At 42.4% G+C, this 22,288-nt stretch overlaps 1 protein-coding gene and 1 pseudogene across 7 annotated transcripts in view; both read right to left on the reverse strand.

Annotated features, from left to right (window-relative positions):
- The window catches only part of CCDC138 (coiled-coil domain containing 138), a 192,250-nt gene that overhangs the window by 126,424 nt on the left and 43,538 nt on the right, over positions 1-22,288 (reverse strand). For 6 of the 7 annotated variants that reach the window (XM_036351307.1, XM_036351305.1, XM_036351308.1 and 3 more), the window contains 4 exons: positions 17,772-17,891; positions 6,909-6,986; positions 6,696-6,803; positions 467-631 (listed from right to left, as the gene is read on the reverse strand). In XM_036351307.1, the coding sequence (XP_036207200.1) occupies positions 467-631; positions 6,696-6,803; positions 6,909-6,986; positions 17,772-17,891 (471 nt within the window). Of the gene's footprint in view, positions 1-466; positions 632-6,695; positions 6,804-6,908; positions 6,987-12,218; positions 12,312-17,771; positions 17,892-22,288 lie in introns of those variants that run through there. The other variant, XM_036351310.1, reaches the window with a different exon arrangement.
- Positions 1,737-2,501, reverse strand: LOC118677524 (annotated as a pseudogene).

Below are 22,288 nucleotides of genomic sequence, written 5' to 3' on the forward strand. Positions count from 1 at the left end.
ATATGATAATCAGGGAATTTTTTCTGAAAATGTTAAACCAAATAACTTTAGATGTAAATGCTTCAAAATCTTAATGTATTTCTTATGGAATATAACTGTCAATCCCTAATGACCATTTATGCCAACTAGAAATCATGAGTACCAATATCCAAATTAATGTCTATAATTTAACAAAACAGTCATCTCTCTTTACTGGTGAGAAGACCCCTGAAAATAGAGCTTTCATCCCTTATTTTAGTGGGAATGAATCCTAAAATGGTATGTATCACAAACTGTTCACATCACTGATCATTTGCCTAACTCGAATACACAATTATTTTTTCATTTTGAAGGTAGGTTTTTAATTTCTGGTCTCTATTTTTTTAAAATTCCTATCATGTTAAAAAATATATAAATATGAATTAATTACAATTAAGTATGAAATGAATCTTTTTAGAGTCATATATTTCAAAATAAAAAAACAAACCTTTATACACTTCTCCTGAATATCATTTCTCTGAGAAGCAAATTTAAATTGCAGCTTTTCACCATCCATCCCAGATTCTTCACTTTTCAATTTGCTAAGGTGATAATCCGAAATCCAATCCATGAAGACAGTTAAAAGTTCATAAACTTGTGCATTAAGTGGTACCTGTATGTAAAAAATTTAATGAAAATTTCAGTCCACAACTTCATAAAACTTCAAATGCAAGCTTTAAATTTGGTTAAGTGATTATAGAATAATTTACCTAAATCACTTCACTAAAATATGTATTCAAAAAGCTCCCAATGAAAAAAATTCCAAATCAAATATCTCCAATTAATATTAGAAATATACCATATGCTGGCTGAGGAAAGAGGAAAACTCATCATAATAAGGAAACTGAAAGTACTACAGCTCATTACCAAAACAGAGAAGTTTCATAAAAATTCTTTACCCAAGATTGATAACACAGAAAAGTAAAATTGGTCTTAACTCGAAAGTATGAACTACCATAACTAAAAGACTTTAACAAACAAAAGGTTTCAAAAGCTAAATAATTTCTACCATGAAAATGTATCTTTTCTTCTTCTCCAAAACGTTTCATGTTTATATTATAATATTTTATAAACACAATAAGAACTTTTTTTTCTTGGAAATCCTATTCTCTGAGAGTCTACCAAAATAGAAGAAAAAAATAAATAAAAGCAAAATGTCACAAAAAAATTTATAAATTCAATTGGGCTAATTTTAGTATTAAAATTATTTTTAGTCAATTTAATTCAATATTTATCACACATCTACTTAAAGCAGGAAACTATGCTATACTTCATTTAGATTTTTAAAAATCCAAAAAGAGAGAAATATAAAAGCAAATTAAATTTTAAAATTAATATAAAGGTAGCATTAAGCAGATAGCAATTCATAAAAAATGAATCAGCTGATTGAAAACAAAAAGCTACATTATTCTGTATAAAAAAACTTTTAACCTTCTCAATTTTCTTCAAATAAAATCTTTAGATGAAAATTTCAATCATCTTGAGTACCTGATATGAAATCTCCACTTTTTCTAATTCTTTTTTAAATTAAAAATGTGTTCCACTGCCAGCATACATGGAAAGTTGAATGCCAGGAAAAGGGGGGAGGGGCATGGGAATCATGAAATAGGATCATGTAGAACTACAAAAAAACCTTTGTACATATTTGGTGCCTGGCAAAGGGGAGGGCTACCAGAGCAGTGGCTGCCACATGGGGCCAACCCTATGTGCATAGCACATCACAGGCTCCAGTCAATAGAATACGCAGACCTTGGGCTTGGAGCACTCAGGAAATATGTGCTGATATGTGTTCCCACCCACACTGGGTCCCTGAGGGCCTGGGTCAACATGATGATATGGCTGTGGTTACTCCATTTGTACATGGCCTCCACTTCCTGAAGACAGAACTCCTTGACAGACCGCCCACGCCCCGATGAAGTGCTTAAGGAACTGCTCTCACACTGTAAGCAGCCTGAGGTGAGCGGTCGCAGGTAGACCACAAGGTAGTTCAAGGTTCTCTGATCATTAAAGGAGGCCAACAGGTGGACTACTGAAATCTGCTACTCAACCTGCTCGACCAAGTTTATGAAAGTGTTGTGGAAATCCTCAACTGTGAACTCATGAAGCCCTGGGACACCAGGTTCTCTTTGCTCTTCGCAGACACAGCCTTAAACCATGGTAATTCTTTGCACCTACAAGTGGAAAAGTCCAAAAGCTCAATAGGAGCAGTTCCAATCAGGCCTAGTCTTGCAGTGGTTGAGTGTCGACCTACGAACCACATACTTTGTGTGGAGGTCTTTGATCTTCTGTTGACTGGTGTCATTCTCCACAAACTCCTTGTTGCAGGACTGAAAGCTCCATCAGCTCTGAGACCAGAGAGCTCTACACAGCAATCTTTTGCTGAATTTTGTTCTGTGGAGCCATGATGGCTTCATCATAGGCCAATTAACACCTTTAGCCCAACAGTAGTTCTGCTTCCCTTGCTGAGGTACCTCTGTCACCATTTTTTTTTTTTTTTTTTTTGCCACCATTATTAAACTCCCAATTTACTTCAGGAAAAGAACTAGGGAATTCATCAAAATTATAAAAGCCCACAATGAGATATCACTACCCACATACTGGAAAGGTCAAAATGAAAAAGACTTAAAATACCAAATGTTGACAAGGTTGTGGAGCAACCAGAACAATCATTTAGCTATCAGAACAACAAAATGATACAACCACTGTGAAAAACTGTTTGACAGTTTCATTAAAATTAAATATATATCTGCTTTATGTCCCAGAAATTCCAGTCTTGGTAACATTTTCAAGAGGAATTAAAACACATGTCTACAAAGAGCCTTGCACACAAATATTGCTAGCATCATTATCCTATATAATAAAGAGCTAATATGCTAATTAGACCAAACAGCAGACCGTCTAGACGACCTTCTGGACAAAGCCGGGGCTACCAGGGCCGAAGCAGCCGGGGCTGTGAGGGCTGAGCAACCTTGCACAGATTTCATGCATTGGGCCTCTAGTCCTATATAATAAAAGCGTAGTATGCAAATTGTCCCCTCGACCGGGAGTTCATCCGGGAGTTCGACCAGAGGGCATGGCCAGCCAGGGGAAGGGAGGGAATACCTGCCCAGCCGCCACCAGCCGCTAGGGACCCTAACAGTGCTTGGCTGAATTTCATGCACCGGGCCTCTAGTTTATAATAAACAAAAACTAGAAACAGCTCAAGTGTCTATCAACAAAAGAGATAGACAATCAAGATGGCGGCATAAGGTATATACCTGTACTTGCCGCCCGCCACAACCACATTAAAACTACAACTAAAAGACAAAACGGCTATCATCCAGAACCATGGGAAAGCTAGATGAGTGGAAGTTCTACAACTAGAAGGAAAGAAAAAAGAGCATTGAGGCTGGGTAGGAGGTGCGGTGGAACAGAGGTACGGAGGTGCGCAAACCGGGCTGCACCTGGGTGCGCGGTTTTAATCAATCGGGAGTTACAAGCTCCTGAATGCACTGAACTCATTTCTGGTGAGATTCTAGGGTCCCAGACTCCTACGGGGAGAAACTGGACTGTTTGGCATCGGGTCGGAAAGCAAGGGTGGCTTTCTTGCAGAACTGCTCGCAGGGATCATTGTTACTGTGAGGGCGCAGGACTCAGGGACGCAGGGACGTGTAGACCTGGAGACCTGGAAACGGCTGACAAACAGCCATCACTGTTTGCTCCGCCCTGGTGAGTCTCTGAGAGCCCACCCCACCCAATTTACAACCCCACCCAAGCTGTGCGCAGCGGCACAAATGAATCGCCTGTCCTTTTGCAGCCTAACCTAACAAACTGCAGCTGGGTCAGAGAACTCCAAAATTTCCAAACCCCAAACAAAGAGGAGAAAACTGCAGATCTCACGGTAGCTCCTGCTGGGTGGACTCAAACAGTGGTTGAATTTGCACCTCCTTGGAGATCCAGGAGCCAGTGTACTCAGTGGTCAGATACCAGATTTGAACTCCTCACATCCATAAGTGACACACTCAAGAGGCAGACTCAGTGAACACCAAAGCCGCAGTGAAGCAAGCATGCCCCATAAGGGTGTCTCCAGCGCAGCAGTACTTCCACTATAGACACAGTGGGTCCTTGAATCAATAGGCCTGGAGATCATTTCCTCCCAGGGATACCAACAGCAATCAAGGCTTAACTACAACAAGATTGTGCACACAGCCCACAAAGGGGTGCACCAAGAATGTCCACCTCAGGTGATTGGAGAGGCTGAGACACTGTGCCCAATTGGACACCTACCACACAAAGCCACTCTATCAACACAGGGAAGGAGCCAAAATGCAGAGACAAAGAAAATGTCACAAATAAAAGAAATGGAGGAAAGCAAATTACTGAATTTAGAGTTCAAAAACCACAGTTATAAAGTTACTGAAGAATCTTCTACAAACCTCCAAGGAACTTAGTGAGACCTTCAAGGATCTTAATGAGAATACCAAAAAAAATGGAAAAGGACCAGGCAGAAATTAAGCATACACTGACTGAAATAAAGAATAATATACAGAGATCCAACAGCAGACTAGAGGATCCCAAGAATCAAGTCAAAGATTTGAAATATGAGGAAGCAAAAAACACCCATCTGGAAAAGCAAAAAGAAAAAAGAATCCAAAAATATGAAGATAGTGTAAGGAGCCTCTAGGACAACTTCAAGCGTACCAACATCCGAATTATGGGGGTGCCAGAAGAAGAGAGAGAGCAAGATATTGAAAGCCTATTAGAAGAAGTAATAACAGAAAATTTCCCCTACCTGATGAAAGAAATAGACTTACAAGTCGAGGCAAATAAGAGAAATCTAAAGAGGACCACACCAAGACACATCATAATTAAAATGCCAAGAGCAAAAGACAAAGAGAGAATCTTAAAAGCAAGAAGAGAAAAGAAATCAGTTACCTACAAGGAAGTACCCATACAACTGTCAGCTGATTTCTCAACAGAAACCATGCAGGCCAGAAGAGAGTGGCAAGAAATATTCAAAGTGATGAATATCAAGAACCTACAACCAAGATTACTTTACCCAGCAAAGCTATCATTCAGAATTGAAGGTCAGATAAAGAGCTTCACAGACAAGAAAAAGCTAGAGTTCATGACCTCCAAACCAGGATTATATGAAATGCTGAAAGGTATTCTTTAAGAAGAGGAAGAAGAAGAAGGTAAAGATAAAAATTATGAACAACAAAGGGACAACAAATACATATCTATCAACAACTGAATCTAAAAATTAAGTCAATAAAAAAATCTGATGAACAGAATAAACTGGTGAATATAACAGAAGCAGGGGCATAGAAAGGGAGTGGACTGACAATTCTCAGGGGGATGGGGGTGTGAAGGGTGCGGGAAGAGATTGGACAAAAATCTTACACCTATGGATGAGGACAGTGGCGGGGGGGTAAGGGCATGGGGTGGGGTGGGAACCAGATGGAGGGGAGCTATGGAGGGGGAAAAAGAGGAACATCTGTAATAATCTGAATAAAGATTTATTTAAAAAAAAAGGATAAACAAACTGATATATGCATACAATAGAAAATTACTGAACAATACAGAGGAACTACTGATACACTCAACTATGATGAACATAATAAGCCTTACACAAATGAGTAAATACTACCTAATTCCATTGACTGAAGTTCTAAAATAGGAAGAATTAATTTATGATAATAGAAATCAGATCAACAACTATTTCTTGCAAGGAATAACTGAAAAGGGACATGAGAGAACTTTCTAGAGTGATGGAAATGTTCTATATCTAGTTGTAGGTTACATGAGTGTAGGCACTTGTCAAAACTGTCAAACTGTACACTTAAGAGTCTGTGTATTATGTTACTACTGGTACATGTAATTTATACCCCAAAATAAATAAATAAAATTCTTAGGAAAAAAATAATAAATGGAACCCAACAAAGGGATGGATTGCAGTTTTGATAGAAAAGTAACAATGAAGGCTTATGGAATCTCAAAACACAATGAATAACAAAGCTGTTACTAAACTTAAATCCTGTGGTCTATCAGTGTTACTGTGCCATAAACACTGCTGAAACATTGTTTTCCTTTCACAAATAAAAGTATATTTGAGCCTAGCTGGCGTGGCTTAGTGGTTGAGTGTCAACATATGAACCAGGAGGTCACAGTTTGATTATCGGTCAGGGCACAAGCCTGGGTTGTGAGCTTGATCCTCAGTGTGGAGCATGCAAGAGGCAGTTGATCAATGATTCTCTCTCTTTTTTTTTAATGTTTTATTGATTTTTTTACAGAGAGGAAGGGAGAGGGATAGAGACTTAGAAACATCGGTGAAAGAGAAACATCGATCAGCTGCCTCCTGCACACTCCCTACTGGGTATGCGCGCGCAACCAAGGTACATGCCCTTGACCGGAATCGAACCTGGGACCCTTCAGTCCACAGGCTGACGCTCTTATCCATTGAGCCAAACCGGTTAGGGCCAATGATTCTCTTATCATCAATGTTTTTATCTCTCTCTCCCTCTTCCTTCCCCTTTGAAATCAATAAATATATATTCTTTTTAAAAGGCATACTTGAAATGTTATAAAAATATTCCTTTCATACCAAAAACAATGTTTGCTAAATGAAATAAAAAGGTTAAAGAACAAAGAGAACATTCCCCAGCTTTCCACTGAAGAAAATTTCAATAATATCATACCTTATATGTTTTTGAAACTGGTACTTTTTCTTGTCTTAAACTTTTCATTTCATGAACAGCATGGGAATTTCCTTTCAATCTCTGTATTGTCATAAATTCATACTTCCTCTGCAACAGCACATATCCATGAATTAAAGAACAATTATGTTAAAAGTGAGAAAATCCAAAGGCAATCATAAAATTCACTTATGCCAAAAAGAATAAGCAACTTACCTGTAAATTATCTAAACGAGCTTGAACTCTTTTAGCCTGAATCTCCATCTTCTTGTTTTCTTCACTTACTTCATTTAACTAAAATATAAAAATGTTAGATATTTCAATATAACCCAAAATCTTCATACTAAAGATTTCCCAAATAATCTATATTATCTCATCTGCATAACCAAGCAATGGAACAAAACAAAGGAAACACTCATAATTAAAGATCACAGCTAATATCACCATTTGTCCCCAAAATATTAATAATAATCTAAGTCTACATCATTCTATGAAAAATGTGCAAGTCTCCCAACATGTTACAACGTCTTTTAATTGAACTTTTTGTGGAACTATATGTACAGAACAGTGTGCAAATCATTAAGTATGCAGTGTAGTGAATTATTGGGATTGTATTAAATATATTAATTTGGGGAAAACTGATAACTATATAATATTGAATTTTCCATTTACAGACATAACACAGCCTTCAATTTATTTAGGTCTTCTGTATTTTAATAATGTTTTATACGTTTTACACATCTTTCGTTAGATTTATTTCTGGATAGCTAATGTTTTTCTCTGCTATTACCTATTTGATTGTTAGTATATAGAAATATACTTAGTTTTGTATATTGAACATAGTTATATCCAAAGGTTCTTCTAAATTTGCTTAATTCTAATAACTCATCTTTACATTCATTTGCATACCTAGGTACATAGGTAAATAATGTCATCTGTGCATAATTCTGATTTCTTCCTTTCCAATCCTTACTTTCCATTTTTTCCTTATTTCATTGACTAGGGCTTTCAGTATAATGCTCAATAAAAAGAGTAATAGCCCTAACTGGTTTGGCTCAGTGGATAGAGCGTCGGCCTTCAGACTCAAGGGTCGCAGGTTCAATTCCGGTCAAGGGCATGTACCTTGGTTGCGGGCACATACCCAGTAGGGGGTGTGCAGGAAGCAGCTGATCAATGTTTCTCTCTCATTGATGTTTCTAACTCTCTATTCCTCTCCCTTTCTCTCTGTAAAAAATCAATAAAGAAATATATTTAAAAAAAAAAAAAAACGAAAGAAAGAGTAATAGTAAGCACATTTATTTTGTTACGAGCTCAGAGGGAAAATATTTCAATAACTTGCATTAAGTATAAATTTATTGTTGGATTATTTTTAGATACTCTGTTATAACTAAGAAGTTCTCTTCTATTACTAGTAATTATCAGTTTGTGCTGAATTTTGTCATAGAAATTATGATTTTCTCCTTTTATGAGATAATGCATTAATTTTCAAATGATAAACTAACCTTGTATTCCTGAACTAAATCCACTTAGCTGTATTATCCTTTTTATGTATCGCTAAATTCAATTTGCTGATATTTTAAAATTTTGCACCTATATTCCTAAGACTGGTTTCCACTTTCCTTTGCTTACAATGTTCTCAACGGGGTTGTTTCAAGGTTATGCTGGCCTCATACAACAAGAAGGGGAATTTATATCTCTTTTTCTATCTATGTTTAAGGTACATGATACTTCATCCTTAAAAGCTAGCCATGAGTCTTACTGTTCCTTCTTTGAAGTAAAGTATCTTATTTTTCTCTGACCACTTTTAAGATTTTAACTTTACCCAAAGTTTTCAACAGTCGTAAAAATAATGTGTCTAGCCCTGACCGGTTTGGCTCAGTGGACAGAGCGTCAGCCTGAGGACTGAAAGTTCCCAGGTTCGATTCCGGTCAAGGGCATGTACCTTGGTTGCGGGCACATCCCCACTAGGAGGTATGCAGGAGGCAGTTGGTCGATGTTTCTCTCTCATTGATGTTTCTAGCTCTCTATCCCTCTCCCTTCCTCTCTGTAAAAAATCAATAAAATATATATTTTTTAAAAATGTGTCTATGTATGTATGATTTTCCTTAAAATTTATTCTGCTTAGGGTTAACATATTTTCTTAAGTCTGTGGATTGGCAACTTTCAGCAGTTTTGGAAATTTGTGACCATTATCCCTTCACACATTTTGCTTTTCCCCATTATCTCTTCTTGGAATCCCATGTTGAACTTTTAAACTAGATTCCATGTCTATTTTATGAATTTTCTATTCTTCCTCCACTCAATGTTTTCATTTCAAGACTTTTTATGAAACTATCTTCTAGTTCACTAACCTGCCTTCTTCTGTGTCTCATCTGCTGTTAAACCCATTTACTGGAGATTTAAAATTCAATTAACGCATTTTTCAGTTTTAAAATTTCAATTTAATTCCCTTTTATAGATTCTAATTCTCTAATGAAGTTCTCAATTTTTTCTACTTTATTGGCTATATTAATTATTATTTTAAAGTCTTTGCCTATTAACTCTAATAACTGGATCACCTGTAGGTATGTTCATATTGTATGGAGTTTTTTTCTCTTCATATTTAGTCATATGATTCTATCTTTTTTATTTTTATTGATTTTAGAAAGAGAAGGGAGGGAGACAAAAAAGAGAGAAACATTGAGTTGTTTTTCCACTTATTTATTGGTTGATTCTTGTATGTGTTCTGATGGGAGATAAAACCCACAAGCATAGTGTATCAGGACAACACTCTACCCAATCAGGAGCTATGATTCTGTCTGGTAATGTGCTTATGAATTCTGTATAGAATGACAGAAAATTACAATTTTTATACATATATCTTCTTCAATAAGGGCTGATCCTTTTCTCTGCTAGGTCCTTAAAATGGGGACTGATCACCTTAATATGATCAGGAACTGAGATGAGTCAAGGAGAGGTTTCAGTTTGAAGAGGGTTCTATCTACCTCTAATTCACCTCCTCCTCAAGTACAACCCTGCTGCTTTCAACAGGAGCCTGGGATGTTCACTGGGATTCTCTCCCCCAATGAGTCCTGAACATCAATCCTTGTCTCCTCAGGCTGGTAAGACTTAATGGGAAATTTTTTTATTATTATTATCATTATTATTATTACTACTACTACTAAAGCAAATTTATTTATACCCAATGCTATCATAAAGTGCTATGTAAGTTAGTTACAGAAACAACTGACTTTTATATTACCAATTTTTCAAAGCATGTATCACTCATCATGCCAGAAGCTGGCAAACCATGGCACGTGGACCAAATCTGACCACTGCCTGTTTTTATTAGGACACATCCACGCTCATTCACTTGCTTACTGCCTATAACTACTTTTGCAGAGTTGAGTCATTATGATAAAGACCATATGGCCCACAAAATACAAAATATTTACTATGTGATCTTTTAACAGAAAATATTTGCTGACTCTTGTTATATGCTAAACAAAGCAACCATAAAAAGTATGCTGGCCAGGAAAGTGTGGGTCAGTGGTTGAGCGTCAACCCATGCACCAGTTCAATTCCCAGTCAGGACACATGGCCGAGTTGCAGGCTCAAAGCCCAGCATGGGGCGTGCAGGAGGCAGCCAATCGATGTTGATGTTTCTTTCTCATAGATGATGCTATCTCTCTCTCCCTCTCCCTTCTTCTCTCTCTAAAATCAATAAAAACATTGAGAAAAAAAAAGCATTCTGCCACTTCATACAAAATGTTTCTCCCAACTTCCGAAATTCAAAGTGTCAATTTTAACACATTGCCATAGTCCAATTATCAATAGGTTCAATCACTTACTAATACACATAGCCACTCTAATCACCACACACTCATGCAAGCACATGTAAAATTATTAAGGATTATCTTCTATATAATAAAAGCCTAAGCAACCATTACGGAAGAACGAACAGAGCGACCGGTCGCTACGATGTGCACTGACCACCAGGGGGCAGACGCTCAGGCAGGAGCTGACCCCTGGTGGTCAGTGTGCTCCCACACGGGGAGCACCACTCAGCCAGAAGCCAGGCTCACGACTGGCAAGCGCAGCAGCGGTGGTAGGAGCCTCTCCCGCCTCAATGGCAGCGCTAAGGAGCAGTAAGTTGAGTGGTAAGGAGCAAGGGGTCCCGGACTGCGAGAGGGTGCAGGGTGAGCTGAGGCACCCTCCTCCCAGTGGATGAATTTCATGCATCGGGCCTCTAGTCCAGTGGTCAGCAAACTGCGGCTCACGAGCCACATGCGGCTCTTTGGCCCCTTGAGTGTGGCTCTTCCACAAAATACCATGTGCGGACACGCACGTACACTGCAATTGAAACTTTGTGGCCCATGAAGAGAAGTTGGTATTTTGTGGAAGAGCCACACTCAAGGGGCCAAAGAGCTGCATGTGGTTCGCAAGCTGCAGTTTGCCGACCACTGCTCTAGTCTATACTAATAAAAGGGTAACATGCTAATTAGACCAGACATCTTCTGGACATCCTTCCGGACAAAGCCACAGTGGCAGGGGCCAAGGCAGAGGCAGTTAGGGGCGACCAGGCTGGCAGGGGAGGGCAGTTAGAGGCGGTCAGGCCAGCAGCAGAGGGCAGTTAGGAGCAATTAGGCCAGTAGGGGGGAGCAGTTAGGGGGTGATCAGGCTGGCAGGCAGAGGCAGTTAGGTGCTACCAACAGGCAGGCAGGTGAGCGGTTAGAAGCCAGCAGTCCCGGATTGCTAGAGGGATGTCTGACTGCTGGTTTGGGTCTGATCCTGGCAGTCAGAAATCCACCGAGGGGTCCCGAATTGGAGAGGGTGCAGGCCAACCTGAGGGACCCCCCCTCCCGTGCACGAATTTCATGCACTGGGCCTCTAGTATAAATATAAACCTAGAGATAGGAATGGGCAACGATGTATCTATGCTGGCAAAAAAAGAAGTCCTTATCTTTTTTGAGTGCTAGACTGAGATTGTGATGGGAAAAGCGATCTCTCCAGGGATACAGCAAACTCCCAGACAACAGTAAGTCAAGGTCATATTCCAATTGTGGGAGTCCACAAATGAACTCAGGGAAGCCTAAGAACTAGATAAAGTGAAAAATAGGGTACCTAATTATCACTGCAAAGGAAAAATGTTATAACAAGCAGTTCAAGACTCATTGGGGGAAATCAAGAATAAAAAACAGAGAGCACTGGCCAGGTGGATTAGTTGGTTGGACTATCGTCCCATGCACCAAAAGGTTGTGGGTTCAATTCCTGGCCAGGACACATACCTAGATTACAGGTTTGATTTCCTGTTAGGGAGCATACAGATGCAACTGATCTATGTTTCTCTCTCTCTCTTAAATCAATAATAACATATCCTTGGGGGAGGATTAAAATAAATGAATAAATAAATAATAACAGAAAACACACAGCCAGCTAAGGAATCCCAGGAGGCAAATTAACCCTGAGACTCTGAGCTTAGTTACATTTTAGAATCCATAAATTTTCCCAGCCCACTGCTTTAATTGTTAAAGTAAATGAGTTTACCCCATACTGCTCATCCACTTCTCCTTTCCACAAATACATTCTCCTTCCCATCTTCAATGTATACCTCCACTTTCACATTTTCAGTCAAAACTTGGCAAAGTGAAGTTGAAAAAAGAAAAAAAGAAACCCAATACAATGCAAAAAATTATTTGTTATGCAACTTTAGTATAATCAAGTACTACTTTAAGTTATACGACTTATCTACACTAATAAAAGACAAAGATGCTAGAATAGAGTCTGGGAGTAGAACCAAGATGGCGGCATAGGTTAACGCCGGAGTTTGCTGCCTTGAACAACTACTTCAAAAGTGAAACTAAAAAACGGAACGGACATCACCCAGAACCACAGGAACGCTGGCTGAGTGGAAGTCCTACAACTAGGAGGAAAGAGAAACGCATACGGACACTCAGAGGAGGCACAGTGCTGAAGTCAAATTCTGAGGTGCGGAGTGCGCGGAGCGGGCTGGCGGCGGAGGGCGCGGTTGGCGTTTTCAATCGGGAGGGAGTCGCAGACTCTGAGCTCCAGATACAGGCGAGTCTTTAGGGATCCAGACTCAAACGGGAGAAGCGGGACTGTCTGGCTTCGGTCAGAGCGAGTGCAGCTTTCTCTCCGAGGTTTGCAGCGGGTGCTGGGACTCTGAGAGGCAGAGCCCCTGGGGACAGGACTGAGAGCCGCCATAACTGCTCTCTCCGTCCCACCCTGTTGATCCTGTGCGACCCGCCCCGCCCAAGCCCTGCACAGAGGCATTTGCCGGATAGCCTCAGGCAAAGGCTAGATTAGCACCTCCCTAGAGGACAGAAGTTCTCTCACTGCAGACACAGCTGATTCTCATAGCCACTTGGCCTGGAGGTCAAACCCTCCCTGGTATTAGCTACAACAATCAAGGTTTAACTATAAGACTGCGCACAAAGACCACTAGGGGGTGCACCAAGGAAGCATAACAAAATGCGGAGACAAAGAAACAGGACAAAATTGTCAATGGAAGATATAGAGTTCAGAACCACACTTTTAAGGTCTCTCAAGAACTGTTTAGAAGCCGCCGATAAACTCAATGAGATCTACAAGAAAACTAATGAGACCCTCGATGTTATATTGGGGAACCAACTAGAAGTTAAGCATACACGGACTGAAATAACGAATATTATACAGACTCCCGACAGCAGACCAGAGGAGCGCAAGAATCAAGTCAATGATTTGAAATGCGAGGAAGCAAAAAACACCCAACCGGAAAAGCAAAATGAAAAAAGAATCCAAAAATGCGAGGATAGTGTAAGGAGCCTCTGGGACAGCTTCAAGCGTACCAACATCAGAATTATACGGGTGCCAGAAGATGAGAGAGACCAAGATATTGAAAACCTATTTGAAGAAATAATGACAGAAAACTTCCCCCACCTGGTGAAAGAAATGGACTTACAGGTCCAAGAAGCGCGGAGAACCCCAAACAAAAGGAATCCAAAGAGGACCACACCAAGACACATCATAATTAAAATGCCAAGAGCAAAAGATAAAGAGAGAATCTTAAAAACAGCAAGAGAAAGAAACTCAGTTACCTACAAGGGAATACCCATATGACTGTCAGCTGATTTCTCAACAGAAACTTTGCAGGCCAGAAGGGAATGGCAAGAAATATTCAAAGTGATGAATACCAAGAACCTACAACCAAGATTACTTTATCCAGCCAAGCTTTCATTCAGAATTGAAGGTCAGATAAAGAGCTTCACAGATAAGGAAAAGCTAAAGGAGTTCATCACCACCAAACCAGGATTATATGAAATGCTGAAAGGTATCCTTTAAGAAGAAGAAGAGGAAGAAAAAGGTAAAGATACAAATTATGAACAACAAATATGCATCTATCAACAAGTGAATCTAAGAATCAAGTGAATAAATAATCTGATGAACAGAATGAACTGGTGATTATAATAGAATCAGGGACATAGAAAGGGAATGGACTGACTATTCTTGGCAGGGGAAGGGGTGTGGGAGATGCGGGAAGAGACTGGACAAAAATCGTGCACCTATGGATGAGGACAGTGGGTGGGGAGTGAGGGCGGAGGGTGGGGTGGGAACTGGGAGGAGGGGAGTTATGGGGGGGAAAAAAGAGGAACAAATGTAATAATCTGAACAATAAAGATTTAATTAAAAAAAAAAAAGACAAAGATGCTAACTGACCGTACCTTTGCTATGCTCAAGCCACGCCCACCATCCAATGAGAGCAACTATATGCAAAGTAACCCAACCAAGATGGCGGCCGGCAGCCACGGAGCTGGAGCAAGCAGGAGGCTTGGTTGCCTGGGCGATGGAGGAAGCCAAGCTTCCCGCCTGCCCTGGCCAGCTATGGCCTCCACTAAAGGCAACAAAGTTTCAATTATAGAAGCTAAATAAATCCCAGATACTGAAAGGTCGAGGGCTACGCCCTCCATCTTACCCCGGATCCTCCATTTTTGGGCAGCAGCCTTAGCCATGTGCTTGGCAAGGAGCTTCTTCCCAGAAGCCCAAGCCTCTGCTAGCCACACGTAGGATTTCTTTAAACTAACCAATGATAATCAAGGGAAGTGCGCACCATAGATACGACCACATCCTGTGTAACAAGACACCGACTTGCGCCTGGCCAATTGGCAGGGCCCATAGTCCTCTCTCCTCCCCTTACTCCAACCCCCCTATAAAACCCCTCTCCCCACAGAGCTCACTCTCTCTCTGCCCCAGCCTCTGCATCAGCGAGTGTGGGGGGAGCTCGAGCTACCCCGAATAAAGACTCTATCTGCTTTTGCATCGGACTCGGCTGGCTCCCTGGTGGACTTTTGGTGATCCTGAAATCTGGGCTTAACAATACATGCTTCCAGCCAGCCTCCACTGGAAGCTTGGGTGGCTGGGGGCCATGGCCAGCCTGCAAACAGCCATCAGCCCCTCACCCAGGCTGGCCAGGCACCCCAGCGGGGACCCCCACCCTGATCCAGGACACCCTTCAGGGCAAACCAGACGGCCCCCACCCATGCAACAGGCTTCTATCCTATATAATAAAAGGGTAATATGCAAATTGACCCTAACAGCAGAGCGACTGGGAATCACTGGTCACTATGACACACACTGACCACCAGAGGGCAGACGTTCAATGCAGGAGCTGCCCCCTGGTGGTCAGTGTGCCGCCACAGGGGGAGTTCTGCTCAGCCACAAGCCAGGCTGACGGCTGCCAGTACAGCGGTGGTGATGGGAGCCTCTCCCGCCTCCTCAGCAGCGCTAAGGATGTCCGACTGCAGCTAGGCCTGCTCCCTGCTGGCAAGTGGACATCCCCCAAGGGCTCCCAGGCTGCCAGAGGGATGTCTGACTGCCAGCTTAGGCCCAATCCCCCGAGGAGCGGGCCGAAGCCAGCAGCTGGTCATCCCCCGAGGGGTCCCAGACTACGAGAGGGCACAGGCCAGGCTGAGGGACCCTCCCAAGTGCACGAATTTTTGTGCACTGGGCCTCTAGTCTAATCTAATAAAAGAGAAACATGCAAGTTGACCATACCTCTGCTACACCCACAAGCCACGCCCACCAGCCAATCAGGAGCAAATATGCAAATTCACCCAACTAAAATGGCAGTGGCCATGGAGCTGGAGCATTGCCCCCGGCAATGGAGGAAGCCAAGCTTCCCGCCTGCCCAGATGGCCCTGAGATCCGCTCAAGGCTACAAAGTTTCAATTCTAGAAGATAAATAAATCCCAGATACCTGCTTCTAGCTGCCGTGGCCTCCGCTCAAGGAGGGACTGAGAGCCTCGGTTGCCAGGGGCAACCCAGGCTTCCAGGACCTGGGCTCCGCTCAAGGCTACAAAGTTTCAATTATAGAAGTTAAATAAATCCCAGATACCTGCTTCCAGCCTGCGGACATGGCCAGCCTAAAAACGGCCATCAGCCCCTCACCCAGGCTGGTCAGGCAGCCCAGTAGGGCCCCCCACCCTAAAGAGGCTGTGGCCAGCCTGAAAAAAACGATCAGAACCTCACCCAGGCTGGCCAGGCACCCCAGTGGGGACCCTCACCCTGAAGGGGCTGTGTCCACCCTGAAAAAAGCCCTCTGCCCCTCACCCAGGCTGGCCAAACACCCATGGGGTGAGGGTCCCCACTGGGGGGCTTGACCAGCCTGCAAACAGCCATCAGCCCCTCACCCAGGCTGGCCAGGTACTACAGTGGGAACCCCCCACCCTGAAGGGTATCTGGCCAGCCTGCAAATGGCCCTCAGCCCCGCACCCAAGCTGGCCAGTCACCCCAGCAGGACCCCACCACCCTGAAGGGGCTGTGGCCAGCCTGCAAACAGCCATCAGCCCCTCATCTAGGCTGGCCACACCCCCATGGGATGAAGGTCCCCACTGGGGGGCTTGACCAGCCTGCAAACAGCCCTCAGCCCCTCACCCAGGCTGGGCAGTCACCCCAGTGGGAACCCCCACCCTGAAGGGTATGTGGCCAGCCTGAAAAGGGCCCTCAGCCCCTCATCCAAGCTGGCCAGGCACCCCAGCTGGGCCCCCCCGACCCTGAAGGGACTGTGGCCAGCCTGCAAACAGCCCTCAGCCCCTCACCCAGGCTAACCAGGCACCCCAGAGGGACCCCCACCCTGGTCCAGGACACCCTTCAGGGCAAACCAACTGGCCCCCACCCGTGCACCAGGCCTCTATCTTATATAATAAAAGGGTAATGTGAAAATTGACCCTAACAGCAGAACCACTAGGAATGACTGGTCACTATGACACACACTAACCACCAGGGGGCAGACACTAAATGCAGAAGCTACCCCTGGTGGTCAGTGTGCTCCCACAGGGGGAGCTCTGCTCAGCCACAAGCCAGGCTGAAGGCTACCAGCACAGTGTTTGTGGTGGGAGCCTCTCCCGCCTCCTCAGCAGCGCTAAAGATGTCCGACTGCAGGTTAGGCCGGCTCCCCGCTGGCAAGTGGACATCCCCCGAGGGCTCCCGGGCTGCCGGGGGGATGTCTGACTGCCAACTTAGGCTCGATCCCCTGGGGAGCGGGCCTAAGCCAACAGGTGGACATCCTCCGAGGGGTCCCAGACTGCAAGAGAGCACAGGCCGGGCTGAGGGACCCCCCAAGTGCACCAATTTTTGTGCATCAGGCCTCTAGTATAAATAAATAATTACAGTGCAATATGATACCAGTCTACTAATATACTCACAAGAGTATGAACAATGTAAAGACTTCCTTCTAATACAGTGCCTAGTATATTAATAGATGCCCACAAAATAAATGAATATTAAATAAGCACTTAAGAGCAGTTAAAAGTCCCCAGGTTATTGGGGTTTTTCCTTTGGCTTGTTTTTAAATATAGTACTTGCTTTTATATTTTTAAAGATTTCAACTTGCCAAACTTCTCAGCTGGTTGCCAGAACAGATGATGAGAAAGCAAAAGCTTAAGAATATTTTATATGAGAAGTATTTTGTAATAAAGCTACAAGCAAAGTTAATCAAACATTTCTCTAGCCAGATGTTCTAAGATTGACTTATAATTTGTTAAATATAAACCATATAGTACCAAGAATGTCTTATAATCTAATATATATTAAAATGGATCTTACCTGTTTTTTTAAGTTATCATTCAATTCTTTCAAAGCATCAAAAGAAGACCTTAGCCTCTTGCTTTCTTTGTTCTTATCCTTGAGAACCTCAGTTAAGTGTGCAACTTCTGCATCATGTTGCTAGGAGGGAAAAATATTTTATTTAAAAATTAGGTAAGGATTCCTTGTCACTAACAGTACTAAAAAGGCGGACACTCCTGGGCGGCCAGCACAGGCACGGCGACCACGCCATCTTGGGAAACAGAGCTGCTTGAGACTACGAGCCCGGCCTCAGCACCACCCAGTCTGATCTCAGACGCATACCAGGACCCTGCAGCCACTGGGGACAGAGACCTGTGACCACAGCTACAGACCTGCGGACACCAAAAGTTCAGAAATCCCCGCGGCAGATCCGTGAGTAACAGAGCCCATCCCCTCTTCCCGCAGGTTTGCGGACAGCACCAGAGTAACTAACTGATAGACCCTCCCCTTGCCGGGGCCTCAGCGCTCCAGGAACTTTAGCCTGGAAGTGCTCCGAGCACCTTGGAACTGACCCTACACGCACTGCCAGCTTCTGAGCCCTGGGCTGGAAGCAAACGCGCGAACCCCAGGAACTGAGCCTAGGCGCACTGCCGGCTTCTGAGCCCTGGGCTGGGAGCAATCGCGCGAACACCGGGAATTTGTCCCACATATCACAGGCCCAGGAACCCCGATTCTCTGGGCAGGTGGCAGCACCAAGTACCAGTGACTTGACTGTGTTTCTTTTCACCTGTGCCTGAGATCCTGATTTCCTGTGCATTCATACTAAGAGCCAGTGACTCCAATTCCTGGTGCAAGGGCACATAGGGAACCTGATTCTCAAGGCAAGGTTGGGCGAAGCAACAGAGACTCTGATACTGGATTCTGGGGAACTCTGACTCCTGGCGCACGCTAGGGGGCTCTGGTTTTCAACACTCTTCAGGGGGGGTCCCTTTTTCAGCACGGTGCAGGCAGGGTCCCTGACTCTAAGGGTGCATACGAGGCCACATTGAGCGCTGACAACACTGACTCTGAGTGAGCCTGGTTCCCACCAACCCACAACAACCACACATCTTAGTGTCAGAGCTCTTCGGTGACACTAGGGTTGTGGGAGGCTCCCACTGCACACGGCCCAGGCCCACGCAACTCGACGTTTGAACCATCGGGAGATAATCAGAATGAAGAGACGAAACAACACCCAGAGGAAAGACAATGAGGAGTCACCAAGAAAGGACATTAATGAAGTTGAAGCTTGCAACATGACAGAAAAAGAATTCAGAATAATGGTTGTACAATTCATTCACCGGATGGATGAGAAAATCAACAACCAATGCAAGAATCAGGAAGAAATGAAAAGTGATATAGCTACAATCAAAAACACCATGGAAAGTTTCAAAAGCAGACTAGAAGAAGCAGAGGACCGAATTAGTGAATTAGAAGATAAGGCAGAGAAACAAGCTCAATCTGAACAGCAACTAGAGAAAAGAATTAAAAAGCAGGAGGAGAGCCTAAGGGAGCTTCGGGACAACATGAAACGAAGTAACATACGCATAATAGGGCTGCAAGAAGGACAAGAAGAGCAGCAAGGATTAGAAAATCTATTTGAAGAAATAATGTCAGAAAACTTCCCTGATATGGGGAAGAAAAAAGTTACACAAGTACAGAGAGTACCAGGCAAGATGAACCTCAAAAGACCCACACCAAGATACGTCATAATAACGATGGCAAATGTACAAGACAAAGACAGAATCTTAAAGGCTGCAAGAGAGAAACAGAGAGTTACCTACAAAGGATCCCCCATCAGATTCTCAAATGATTTCTCAACAGAAACACATCAGGCCAGAAAAGAATGGACAGAAATTTACAAAGTGATGCAAAGCAAAGGACTGAATCCAAGAATACTCTATCCAGCAAGGCTATCATTCAAAATTGAAGGGGAAATAAGAAGCTTCACAGACAAAAAAAGGCTAAGGAAGTTTATCACCACCAAGCCAGCGATACAGGAAATGCTAATGGGACTGGTGTAAAAAGAAGAACTACAAAGCCCAGAAAGAAAACAGCCACACAAAAAGTAGAAATGGCTACAAACAAGTACCTTTCAATAATAACTTTAAACGTAAATGGACTAAATGGTCCAATCAAAAGACATCGAGTGGCTGAATGGATAAAAAACATGACCCATATATTCGCTGTCTACAAGAAACCCACGTCATTAGAAGGGACTCACAAAGACTGAAAGTGAAGGGATGGAAAAATATCTTTCAGGCAAATGGAAATGAAAAAAAAGCTGGGGTAGCAATACTTATATCAGACAAAATAGACCTCAAAGTGAAGGCCATTACAAGAGATAAGAAAGGCCACTTCATAATACTAAAGGGATCACTACAACAAGAGGATATAACCCTGATAAACATATATGCACCCAATGCAGGAGCACCCACATACATAAGAAAACTCCTGGAAGATTTCAGGGGAGAGATTCACGACAATACAATCATAGTAGGGGACTTTAATACACCACTGACATCACTGGATAAATCCGCTAGACAAAAACTCAGCAAAGAAACAGCAATCCTAAATGACTCACTAGATCAGATGGACTTAATTAACATCTTCAGAACACTTCACCCCAAAGCCACAAAATATACATTCTTCTCAGATGCTCATGGGACATCTTCAAAAATAGACCACATATTGGGTCACAAACAAAGTCTCCCCAAATTCAAGAAGATTGAAATCATACCAAGCATCTTCTCGGACCACAAGGCCATAATATTAGAAATAAACTACAACAAAAACAACTCAAAATACTCAAACACTTGGAAGCTGAATAGCACGTTATTAAATATTGATTGGGTTACCAATGAGATCAAAGAAGAAATTAAAAACATCCTGGAAACTAATGACAATGAAAACACAACAATCCAAAACCTTTGGGACGCAATGAAAGCAGTCCTGAGAGGGAAGTTTATAGCTCTACAGGCCTATCTCAAAAAACAAGAAAAAATGGTAGTAAATCATCTAAATCTACAGCTCAAAGAATTAGAAAGAGAGCAACAAGAAAAGCCCAGAGTGAGCAGAAGGAAGGAGATAATAAAGATTAGAGCAGAAATAAATGACATAGAGACCAAAAAAACAATACAGAATATCAATGAAACCAAGAGCTGGTTCTTTGAAAGGATAAACAAGATTGACATACCTCTAGCCAGTCTCACCAAGAAGCAAAGAGAAAGGACCCAAATAAACAAAATCAGAAATGATAGAGGCGAAATAACAACAGATCCCACAGAAATACAAATGATTGTTAAAAAATACTATGGACAACTCTACTCCAGCAAACTAGACAACATGGAGGAAATGGACAAATTCCTAGAAAAATACAACATTCCAAAACTCAATCAGGAAGAATCTAAAAATCTCAACAGGCAAATAACTATGGAAGAAATTGAAGCAGTCATCAAAAAGCTTCCATCAAACAAAAGCCCAGGACCAGACGGCTTCACAGGGGAGTTTTACCAAACATTCAAGGAAGAACTAAAACCTATCCTCCTCAGACTACTACAAAAAATTCAAGAGGAAGGAACACTTCCAAGCTCATTCTATGAAGCCAGCATCACCCTAATACCAAAACCAGGTAAAGACAACACAATGAAAGAGAATTACAGGCCAATATCCCTCATGAACATAGATGCCAAAATCCTCAACAAAATCTTAGCAAATCGGATCCAGCAGTACATCAGAAAGATCATACACCGTGACCAAGTAGGATTTATCCCAGGGATGCAAGGATGGTACAATATCCGCAAATCAATAAACGTGATACATCACATAAACAAATTGAAAGAAAAAACCACATGGTCATATCAATTGATGCAGAAAAAGCATTTGATAAAATTCAACACCCATTTTTGATAAAAACTCTCAGCAAGGTGGGAGTAGAAGGATCATACCTCAACATAATAAAAGCCATATATGACAGGCCCACAGCCAACATCATACTCAATGGACAAAAACTAACACCATTTCCCCTAAGAACAGGAACAAGACAGGGATGCCCCTTCTCACCACTCCTGTTCAACATGGTACTGGAAGTGTTAGCCATTGCAATTCGGCAAGAAGAAGAAATAAAAGGCATCCAAATTGGAAAAGAGGAAGTAAAACTGTCCTTATTTGCAGACGACATGATATTATACATACAAAACCCTAGAGACTCCATCAAAAAGCTACTAGACTTAATACATGAATTTGGCAATGTAGCAGGATACAAAATTAACCCCAAGAAATCTGAGGCATTTCTATACACCAATAGTGAACTTTCAGAAAGAGAGATTATAAAAACAATCCCGTTTACCATCGCACCAAAAAAATTAAGCTACCTAGGAATAAACTTAACTAAAGAGGTAAAAGACCTCTACTCAGAAAACTACAGGACGTTGAAAAAAGATATAGAGGAAGACATAAACAGATGGAAGAACATACCGTGTTCATGGATTGGTAGAATCAACATCATTAAAATGTCC

The sequence above is a fragment of the Myotis myotis genome, unplaced genomic scaffold (assembly GCF_014108235.1).
Source record: "Myotis myotis isolate mMyoMyo1 unplaced genomic scaffold, mMyoMyo1.p scaffold_m19_p_2, whole genome shotgun sequence".
Lineage (NCBI taxonomy): Eukaryota > Metazoa > Chordata > Mammalia > Chiroptera > Vespertilionidae > Myotis > Myotis myotis.